Source organism: Galeopterus variegatus, unplaced genomic scaffold, assembly GCF_000696425.1.
Source record: "Galeopterus variegatus unplaced genomic scaffold, G_variegatus-3.0.2 Scaffold2148, whole genome shotgun sequence".
Lineage (NCBI taxonomy): Eukaryota > Metazoa > Chordata > Mammalia > Dermoptera > Cynocephalidae > Galeopterus > Galeopterus variegatus.
In genome coordinates this window covers 266073-277208 of record NW_007728259.1, presented here as the reverse complement: position 1 = coordinate 277208, position 11136 = coordinate 266073, and the positions used below count along the sequence as shown (strand labels likewise).

Genomic DNA, 11136 nt, shown 5'->3' with positions numbered 1-11136 from the left:
AACTTGGATCAGAAGTCATCCTAAAAACTAAACAGAAGTGACTTTTTAATAAATTAAACAATAAATATTTAGACAAAAATTAGAAATATTATGGCCAGAAAGAAACTAAGACTTCCATTAATAAAATCCAAGTACTAGGCTATTTGAAGGCAGTGTGTGCTAGCGAGTGTGTAAAACCAACCCCTCAGAAGCAAAAGCCTTGTCTAGTTGTGTTTGCCTGTCTCCCTGGTGTAAATAAGCCCATTATAGCTGATTTCAAGCTACCAATGCTTTAACAACTGGCTTACCAAATTCCTGAAAATTTAACAATCAGCTCTTAAAAATCAATTTTAGCTAGCTCCAGCACACCACAGCTTCTAAGAGAAGTAGATTGTGTATGCCAATCACTATCTGGTTGACAAAAAAAAGTTACTTATTCTTTTGGGATAAAATGTATTTATTTTGGCCGTATTTAGGTTAGAGTAGATAATTATCAATTCCTATTTTTAAAAGTTGCTTAGTTAGCAGCGTTACATAGCAATATTTGTTGGCCTATCTATGAATTAATCTTAATAGATTTCTTGATTGTTTTTACTTTTGTGTAAGCAGTATTCTTAATAAATTTTGTCAGTTGGTGCGCAAATCATTTAGAACATCAACAGCTCTGAGATCTTGTGAAGTTCTCTTCATTTTGAACTATAATAAAATGATCTACTTGAACATCATATAACTAGATAAATAATAAAAACAGAAGACACTTCCACAATGCTTTTTCTGTGTCAAGCACTGTTCCAAGTACCTTACGTACATTAACCTATTTACTTTTCACAGCTCTTTGAGGTATGTTCTATTAGCCCCATTTTTTACAGATGAAGGAACTGAGGAGCAGAGAGGTTAAGTAAATTGCCCAATGGTGCACAGCTAGTAAGTAGTGAATTGGAATTTGATCTAGGCACTCTGTGCTCTTAACCACATTCTTACAGAACTCAAATGCTATGATAGGAATTTGTGTCCCCCCCAAACTCACATGTTGAAATCTTAACCCCCATGTGATAGTATGAAGAGTTGGGGTCTTCAGGGAGGTGATTAGGTCATGAGAGAAGAGCCCTCATGAGTGAGATTAGTTCCATTATAAAAGAGGCCCAGGGCAGTTTATTTGCCCCTTTGACCCTGTGAGGACACAGCCAGAAGATGCCATCCATGTAGCAATATTTGTTGGCCTATCTATGAATTAATCTTAATAGATTTCTTGATTGTTTTTACTTTTGTGTAAGCAGTATTCTTAATAAATTTTGTCAGTTGGTGCGCAAATCATTTAGAACATCAACAGCTCTGAGATCTTGTGAAGTTCTCTTCATTTTGAACTATAATAAAATGATCTACTTGAACATCATATAACTAGATAAATAATAAAAACAGAAGACACTTCCACAATGCTTTTTCTGTGTCAAGCACTGTTCCAAGTACCTTACGTACATTAACCTATTTACTTTTCACAGCTCTTTGAGGTATGTTCTATTAGCCCCATTTTTTACAGATGAAGGAACTGAGGAGCAGAGAGGTTAAGTAAATTGCCCAATGGTGCACAGCTAGTAAGTAGTGAATTGGAATTTGATCTAGGCACTCTGTGCTCTTAACCACATTCTTACAGAACTCAAATGCTATGATAGGAATTTGTGTCCCCCCCAAACTCACATGTTGAAATCTTAACCCCCATGTGATAGTATGAAGAGTTGGGGTCTTCAGGGAGGTGATTAGGTCATGAGAGAAGAGCCCTCATGAGTGAGATTAGTTCCATTATAAAAGAGGCCCAGGGCAGTTTATTTGCCCCTTTGACCCTGTGAGGACACAGCCAGAAGATGCCATCCATGAACCGGGAAATGGGCCCTCATCAAATATAGAATCTGCTGCACCTTGATCTGGGACTTCCCCATCTCCAGAACTGTGAGAAATAGATTTGTGTTGTTTATAAGCTACCCTGTTCAGGGTATTTTGTTATAGAAATTTAAGTGAACTAAGACATCAAGTTTTGATTTTTTCCCTCTTTCTTACAGTTATTTGAAAATCATTTTTAAATCTAGTAGCATGTACCACCTGCTGAAAGATTATTTTGACTTCCTCATTAACAGTGTAGTTCCAATTTTCCTGTTATGAAAGTAAACAGCACCTATGACTTTTGTATAATAGAGCAATTATATTTATTGAGAATTACATTTTATAACAAGTCATATTACCATAAATCTCTAAAAATAGCAACACAGTTTTTAAACTTTTCTTTTTATGGGTTTATCTGTTTGGAGACAAAACAAAACTAAAACCAAAAAACCCACATCTAGGTTAATGATTCCTCCCAGATGCTTGTAGACTAAAGGAGAAGGGCTTTCCAAGTGCAGGTATTTTTGGCTGTTGTGTTTTGTTTTTTAAAAAAATTTTTTTGTTTTTTAAAAAATTTTATTTTGAAATAATTTCCAACTTGCAGAAAAGTTGCCAGAATCAGACTAATTCAAAGAAAACACATACACTTTTCTTTCAGATTCCTCTATTAAATTTTACCCCATTTGTTTTATCAATTGCTCTCTTTCTTTGTGTATGTACACGTGTACTCACACACACACACAAACACACACATAAGTATATTTCTGGGTTTTTTGAGAGTAAATTGCATACACTATGACCCATTACCTCAAAATACTTCAGTGTATATTTCCCAAGAATAGGGATTTAAAAAATTTAATCACAATATACTTTTTATCTAATCTACAACCTATACTCCAATTTGCCAAATGACCTAATATTTATTATTCCTTGGAGGGTTTAAATTACCTGTAGTACAGGAGCCCGTCTAGGATCACTTACTTCATTTAGTTGTCATGTGTTTTTAGTATAATTTAATCTGGAACATTTCCACAGCTTTTTGTCTTCTGTGATACTGACATTTTTGAAGAATTCAGTCAACACCTCTCTCCCTTTTATAAATAGAACAATCTTCATTTAAAGTTTGTCTGATGTTCTCTCATGATTGAATTCAGATGTGGATTCCAGGCCGGAATACTACATAAATGATATTGCTTCCTTCACAGGGTATCATTTTTGAAGGCACACGTTGTTCATCAACCCTTTATTGGTGAGGTTAATTTTCATAACCCAGTTAAGAGGTTGTCCAATTTTTTCACTGCCTAGCTACAATTTTTTCCCTTGCAACTAATGTGCAATCTGTGAGGAGATATTTTTAAGACCAAACACACATCCTGCTCTTAATAAAAATTTCTCCTAGCTTTAGAATCCAATGATAATTCTTACCTGAGCCATCTTCACTGTGATGATTGAAAAATGATGGTTTTCCAATTTCAGAATTCCTTTCACATTTATCAGTTGGCCCATGGCATTCTACTGCAAGGAAGACACCTCCTTGTCTGTCTGTCTATCTATCTATCTATCTATCTATCTATCTATCTATCTATCTATCATCTACCTATCTATCATTATCAGTGTGGATACATGGACTCATTTTTTCTCAGTGGTTTATAATTTATTATTTTTCTCAATTATTTTGCACTCAGATTGTCTCAGGTTTGACCAAAGGGGGCACCTTCAAGCTGGCTCCCAAGTTTTGGTGACATGCCTCTGAACATTTCACTTTCTGGTGTAACCAGACATTTCAGGCTTATCTTGTGCCTTCCCTGCCTTTCCTTTGGAATCAACCATTTATTCAAGGAACACTAGTTCCTTTCAGTGGGGAATAATATGGGACACCAAGATCTGAATGCTAAGTATGCTCATTCCTACTGATGTGTCTTTGTTTCTAAGCTCTTTTGACAGATAGATCTAGGAAATACATGCATGTGTATACACATATTCACACACATAAATACATGTACACATCACACACATATGCATACAGATATACATGTGCAATTATACATACATATACCTGGTTTAGAAACCTTGAATTTATATTTATTTCATTCCATTCTTGCATGGTTTCTTTCTTGCCTTCTCTCATTCCATATTTGTATATTCCTTCTTCCACAATGAACATCCTGTCTCCCATCAACAGCAGCACATTTTCTCATTTGATCAATCATAACGTATGTCTGAAATAGTTTCACTGTTACTTGGACACAGTGGTCCCCCATTGCTGCCTGTCAAAAATGAGTAGACTCAGTAATTCTATGACTACTTATTTATACAAAAGAGAGAAACTCGTTTTCCACAAAAAGTCTTGTGCAAGAATGTTTGTAGCAGTTTTATTCATAGTAGCAAAAAATTAAAAACAGCCCAGTTGTGTTAGCAAAATAATGGATAAATAAACTGTGCTATATTCCTACAATGAATATTGCTCAGCATTGAAAAGGAACACACTACTGCTGTATGTAACAGAATGGATGAATCTCAAAAACATTGTGCTGAATTTAAAAAGGGCAAAACTAATCTATGGTGATAGAAACCAAATCGCTACTGGCTTTTGGTAGGGGTGGGTTAGGGCAGGACATTGACTGGGAAGGGGCATGGAAAAACTTTCTGGGATTAAGGAAATGTTTTGTATCTTTATCAGGTGTAAGTTATATGGATGCATGCACTTGTCACAACAGATTGAACTCTACCCTTAAAATTAGTGCATTTCACTGTCTATAAAATACCCCTCAATTTTAAAAATTGGCTGGAGTAGAGTAAAGATTGCCCCTTTTAGCTGAGACTAGAACTCCTTGATTGAAAACTGTGTTGTCTCCTGAATTGCCTCATTTCTGATCTTCCTTCCTCATAAATCTTCTGGCCCCTGAAGGCATTTGAATTTGCTGCCCCTGATCAATACTTTTACTTCCTTTCATTAACCAATTCTTTCCTTCTTATTATTATTTCAAATATACAAAGTAGAACATAGGTTAGAATTTCACAGTTAATTAAATGACATTATCAACTGTTTTAGATCTGATCAATATACATATATCGTTTAATGTAGGAAAGACCTGCACGCAAATGGAAAATGTTTAGATAACACTAAATTTTAGATTAATCCTCAGTTTAGGCCTTTGCCTATCTGACATAAAAACAAAACCAAAAACAAACAAACAAGCAAACTGCAGTGTTGTCAGATCTTGCCAATTGAAGAAATTGATTTCTAACATGAAATGATCGAATAGCACTCCAATGAGGAAATGATTTTCTCAGAGTTTCTCATAGATTCTGGTGCAGACCACGCCCTTCATCTTACATTCCTTAAAAAAGAGGAAGATTTAGTTGAGTATCTAAAACTCAAACCAGAGAACATCAAATTTATAATAAAAATAGAAATTCATGATAACTTTTTGCAATGGATGAATATGCTAGTTAACCTGATTTGATCATCACACATTATAGTCATGTACTGAAATATAACTCTGTACACCATAAATATGTACAATCGATACATGTCAATTAAAAAATAACTGAATTTTAAAAATTGAAATTCAAAATAAACTTATAAGATTACATTTAGGAAAGGGTAAAATATCAGTATGTCAGTCTGTAGTAATTCAGAATTATGACCGTTGAAATAGGAAAGACCGTTTTAAAGTAGATCTGTGTTACTGTAAAAGAATTTTTTTGAAAGTGGCAAGTTTTTATGTTTAATTTGTATGCATTTAAATCTACTAAAACTATCTGCACATTTGCATTACCTCGGGGACATTTAAATATACTGTTGCTTCTCCCCCCGCCCAGAGATTTGCATATAATTGTTTTGTGTTGGGGCTCCCATACTGGTATTTACTCCCCATGTAAATCTACTGCACAGCAAGGGCTAAGAACCACTGTACCGAAGAAACAAACATTCAAAACATTTCATTAGTCTGTTTATATTAAATGTATGTGTTAATTAGTAAGCGCAAAGCCTCAACTTTAGAAAACTCATTGGAGGTCATCTACTGTAAACTTTGTCATCATTCTTATCTGCCGATTAGAAAAGGTCTCCAATGAGTTCAGCTTGCATTGTTGACATGCTAGTCTAAGTTACTATGTATTTTTGAAAGCAAAATACTTAGATATCTGCAAATATTTTACAATTGAGCCTTTCAGAGTGTATTTTGCTTTTAAAATATTTAGACTTGCTTTTTCTTCGTGAGTACAAACTAGTAAGATTTATCCAAACTTTCTTCAACTTTACTACCATTTTTAGGTATTGTTATTTCTAAAACAACAAATCGGCCTTTTTATTTCTAAAATCCTGGGCCAGTACTTGAAGTACATAAAGAGAGTCTTCCATGGTTTAAATACCACTCAAGCATTAACTCTGACTTTATTCTCAGCCATTTTTATTCATTTGTATTCCAGAGAACTAAATATACTTTGAAAATAATACAATCGATTTATTTATAAAGCATTATTTCTCTATTTAGAAGTGAAAATACTCTTACCACTACCATTTTTCCATCCACCAACTTCCTCTTTATGGTTGTCTCTTTGCCATCCCATTTCTGCACTTGATTCAATGAGCCTCTCTCCAGGGTTACAATGCTCTGCAAAGACAAGTTCATATAATCGACTTGACTGGACTTTGGTTGATTAAAGAAGCAAAACATTCAATATTGAACTATATCTATAATAGATGTCTCATGAGGCACATTCATTTTCAATAGAGTGCAGTCTACCCTTTAAACACTAGCAGGAATAATCCTCTTTTTCAAGCAGTCAACTGGGCCAACTTTGAAGAGAAATATTAAAGATTACCTTGGTTTTCCTATTGTCAGCTGTGGTTTCTTCAAATTCCTGGCCTAGCCTGAAGGAGATTTCTGTATTTTTAAAGGTACTTTCAGTTCGTATTGTTATAATATCCCCTTTCTTGCTGATGATCACTCTGGGTTTGGCCAAATTTCCCAGTTTTCTGGTGGCTAACCCCACACCTGAAAATCAAGATAGTGTTAGAATTGTGTTGACCAAGAGCGCATACCTGGAGAAACTGTGCATATCCCCTTTCTTGCTGATGATCACTCTGGGTTTGGCCAAATTTCCCAGTTTTCTGGTGGCCAACCCCACACCTGAAAATCAAGATAGTGTTAGAATTGTGTTGACCAAGAGCGCATACCTGGAGAAACTGTGCTGGCCACATTCTGTGCTCAGTGGTGCCCTAGGTGTGCAGGTGGCAGGTTGTATCACTTAGTAATAAGAGCTTCCTTCTATGTGTCATCAGCCAATGGGAATACATGTCTAGTACTTGAACATTTAAGGTTTTTTTTTATTACAAAAGTAATGTCTGCAGATTTTAAAGAGTAAAAGGATTCAGCCAGAATAGTGCAGTTTGTCCACTTTTACCACATTTAATCCTACTCCCCATTGAAAATCACTAATTATAGATTTGTATGAAACATTCTAGATATTTTAATTTGCACATAGAAATACTATAGCTATGTATTTTTAAATGAAAATATGACATATAAATATTGTCCCATGGTATTTTTCCCTTTCTAATATATTATGGGTATAGAAAAGAATTCTCATATCTTTGATAGAATCTCCTTTCTGAAATTTTGTGGCTCCTAAACCCAGCTGGTAGAAAAACCCTGTCCATCTTCCTTCAAGATATGTATCATTACAAATGATCACAGATAAGTAAAATGATCTTTTAAAACTTCTACATTTGAAAAGCAAAACAAAATTAGTCTCTTACGTTTTATTACTATTATTACCACGACTGTATAGGTATACATGAAAACAGAAAAATGTCAAATAAGAAATATGTGAAAGAAAAACTAGTTTCCTAAGGCTCTAGTTAGACATCCCAATGCCTGGGTTTACTTTTTCTCTATTAGGAAAACAAAAACAGAGACAAAAACAAAAAAACCCAAAACCTTTTATATCTATGTCTACACTAAATAAAAAGTAAAAAGTTACAGGTAATAAACTGTGAACTATATTTTTTATTCTAATTCTGTTTAATCTTCTGTTGTTATCTTATGGTTTAGTATAATGTTTTCTAAACTAAATCATAGTCTCTGGGATAGAGCCCAAGAATCTGCATTTACCACTTATGCATCCTAAAATTTGAAAACAACGGAAGAGTTAGAGGGGCCTTCATTGAGACTTTCTTATATTTTGCTTTTTTCTCAGCTGTAAAGTGAAGTCTTTAAATATAACCAATCTCAAAGTATGGATCTATCTCCATAAGTTCTCATTCCAGGCAACAATGACACAATTTTGCTGATTTTATGTAAAAATAGAACCATTTATACATACTTTCTAAACAGTTAAGTAAAGCTACATGCATTTTGACAAGCATGGCAACCTGAGGTCATTGGCTTTACTCTCTATTATATTTACACAGCTCTGGAAACTTCCAGAGACTCTTCACATCTATTGTGCTCATATCCACAGAACATTCTCTAGAAGTAGAATAAAATAAAGTTGTTGTAACATCTCCATCTACTGCGCCAACTCCAGGGAAGTCTGATGTTACTGTAACTGAGTTTGAACTCACTTCCTCAACCCCATTTATTTTTCTCTTGATAACTTCCCTAGGCTATGAACATCCTATTTTAGGAACCATTTTTGTTTTTCAAACTCTCTGTATCTATATGATTAGGTAATAATGGACATCCTAGAGGTAGAAAGGAAAAACTTTTAGTTTAGCTAAACATCAAAATTTTAAATTGAGGTTTTCTAGTATCTGCAATATATTCAGCTCCTTATTTTATAAGCATTTTAGTTATAAAACTAGCTTTCAGGAAAGCCAGAAAATGGGTTGCCTAAGCTTCTAAAATTTCTTTCCTCTGGGTCTGCAATCAAAAACTTATTGGTATGGAACTGCCTTTAAAATCAGTGCGAGCTCCATGCATTTAAGTAGTTCTCACTTAAATTAAAATCTATTTAAATTACCACAAATAAAATGCAAACAAATTATCTGAATGACACAGCAGAAGATCAATCCCAGGAGAGGACTGTATTTCAGCCTGTGTGAACTTCCTCAGTCTCTTGGAAAAGGTGTTAGAAGGAAATGTCATGCAGCTTCCTTAGAAAGAATCCTCTCAGGCAGAGCAACAAAAAGCATTTCTTACCCAGAGCTTTCATGTAATCATCAAAGTGCTCACTGGAGACGAGTTTCCAGGTGCCCAGGAATTTTTTGCTCATTGTGATAGATGAGAGTTCACCACAGATCTAGGTGGGATTCAGGAGACCCAGATGAGATGCCGAGGCCTCGGAAGATTCTTTTCAAAGATGTCCAAAGCACATGACTCTCACAGAGACCCAATGGGGAAAGGCGGTGTCAGGACTGAGCAATGAACGGTCTTCAATCATCCGCTGCCCATCCACTAGGAAACAAGAAAACCCCACATAATATTTCCTTTTGTCTTCAAAAAATCTTATAAAAATGAATGAGAGTACTATTTCAACCTTAGAAAAAATTCTGGTTGATCTTATAAGAGTGCTTAGGTCTTTAATGCTTTGGAAAAGACTCTATAAATTATATGATCATGAATGAATGTGTGTGTGTTCAGGCATCTTGGTAACTCTCAGTCCTGAGTCTGCACAATTAAGAATTCTTATTGAAAGGGAAGAAAGAGAGGAAAATGTCCATGAGTATTGTGATAACAGTATCAAGTATGTTGTGGGAGAGAAATGCCGGGAGCAGTGTGAGGAAGTATTCATAGGTAAGGGAGGCTTGGCATAGCTCACATATCCCAGGCAAGCAGAGTAGGCAGACAATGAGGGGTCAGTCTGTTACAGCAGAGGACAGAAATTGTATTCATATGAGAGGACAAGAAGCAGCACTATAACATGCTCTTTGACCATGACAAAGATTTTCATCTACAAAAACCTTAAGTCTGAACTCAGCAGGTTCTTAGTTACTATAACATCTTTGAGTTTAATTCATTTAAAATAAATTTACATTAGACTGTAGCCTTATAACCCCAAGGTCACAGGTTTGGATCCCCATACTGGCCAGCTGCCAAAATAAATAAATAAATAGATAAATTACACAGTTTTATAAAAAGAAGATGCTCTTCTTAGTAGTAGTATAAAAATAATACTAATGTACAGTGAGAGCTCACTATGGGCTAGTCACTGTACTAAGTGCTTAATGCCAATTATCTCATTTAATTCTCTAAACATCCCCCAAAGTTAGGTATTATTATAATATCCATTTTACAAATGAGAAAAACAGAAGCTCGGAGAGGTTAGGAAATTTGCTTCCAAAACTCGAATAAGGAGAGGCAGGATCTGAACCCAGCATTGTTCCCCAGTGCCTAGGCTCTGGACCATTATCTTACTCTGCTCCTACAATACCATACATGCACAGAGGCCCTGGCCAAAGATCAGAAGATACTGATACCACCATGATTGGCTAGCAATAATCATTCTCTTCTCAAAAATCTAGAGAGATGAACATGAAGAGATCCAGACTACCATGGTACATCAGAGCCGCAGTCTTTGACAGGGGGGAGCAAAGGTAAATCCACTTTGAACATGTGCTGCTCTTGGGAATGCCTAATTGCTGTCATATGTTTTCCTAGCAGGTTTTTTGCATTAGCATTAATTCTGGCTGTGAGACAACTGTATTACCAGGTTTTGTACATTTCATGTACAGATTGGCACTCTTTACAACAATGATAAAATCTCATGATCAATTTGCTAGTAACAGGTGGAATCATTGACTTCAAGGGCACAGGTAACCTAGAACCATAGTTGTGCTATAACTACTGCAGTTACGTGGTTAGGATTTAAGATAAGTAAAAAATGTGGAATCATACACAGTGGGCCCAGGTCTCATTTTACATTAGTGGCGGCTGGAGAACTCATAGTAGGAATGAAATACTGACTAGAAAATTTCAGTATCCCAGCTAACCAACTAACCCAATTCTAGACCCCAGAGAGTGAGTGTAACTGGAGGGAGTATATTGTACTGGGATAGAAAAAGCAACTATGAAAGAAAGGGCTTTTGATTAGTGGATATATTATTTTCTTTTCCAAAACACTTTATAAAAATGATGGTATCACCTGTACCTCAAAAATTGTTTTGTCAGCTCTACTCTATCAAGAAGTGCAGCACTCAACATTTAGGTTTTCTGCCTAGATCAATGAAGGACTCTCAAACCCTTCCACTGCAGCTGAGCCTTTGCATTCAGAGGGACTATCACAGTAGAGCTGTGTGGATGTGCAGCAGTCTCTATATTGCACATAGGAATA

General features: G+C 35.4%; 1 protein-coding gene across 1 annotated transcript; it reads right to left on the bottom strand.

Annotated features, from left to right (window-relative positions):
* Positions 1-4198: 4198 nt before the first annotated feature.
* PMP2 (peripheral myelin protein 2) lies at positions 4199-9145 on the bottom strand. Its single transcript, XM_008580734.1, has 4 exons — positions 9006-9145; positions 6685-6857; positions 6372-6473; positions 4199-5195 (listed from the first exon to the last, which is right to left on the bottom strand). Exons 1-4 carry the CDS (start codon positions 9076-9078, stop codon positions 5145-5147), a joined length of 399 nt encoding a protein of 132 aa, XP_008578956.1. The 5' UTR covers positions 9079-9145; the 3' UTR covers positions 4199-5144.
* Between the last annotated feature and the right edge of the window lie 1991 nt (positions 9146-11136).

What these genes read in the sequence shown, in the direction of transcription:
- PMP2 (XM_008580734.1), bottom strand. Translation starts at nt 9,078, where the DNA reads ATGAGCAAAAAATTCCTGGGCACCTGGAAACTCGTCTCCAGTGAGCAC. An exon ending in CTGACAATAGGAAAACCAAG is followed by an intron (nt 6,474 to 6,684) that starts GTAATCTTTAAT and finishes TTGTCTTTGCAG; the next exon opens with AGCATTGTAACCCTGGAGAG. An exon ending in TGGATGGAAAAATGGTAGTG is followed by an intron (nt 5,196 to 6,371) that starts GTAAGAGTATTT and finishes CTCTTTTTTAAG; the next exon opens with GAATGTAAGATGAAGGGCGT.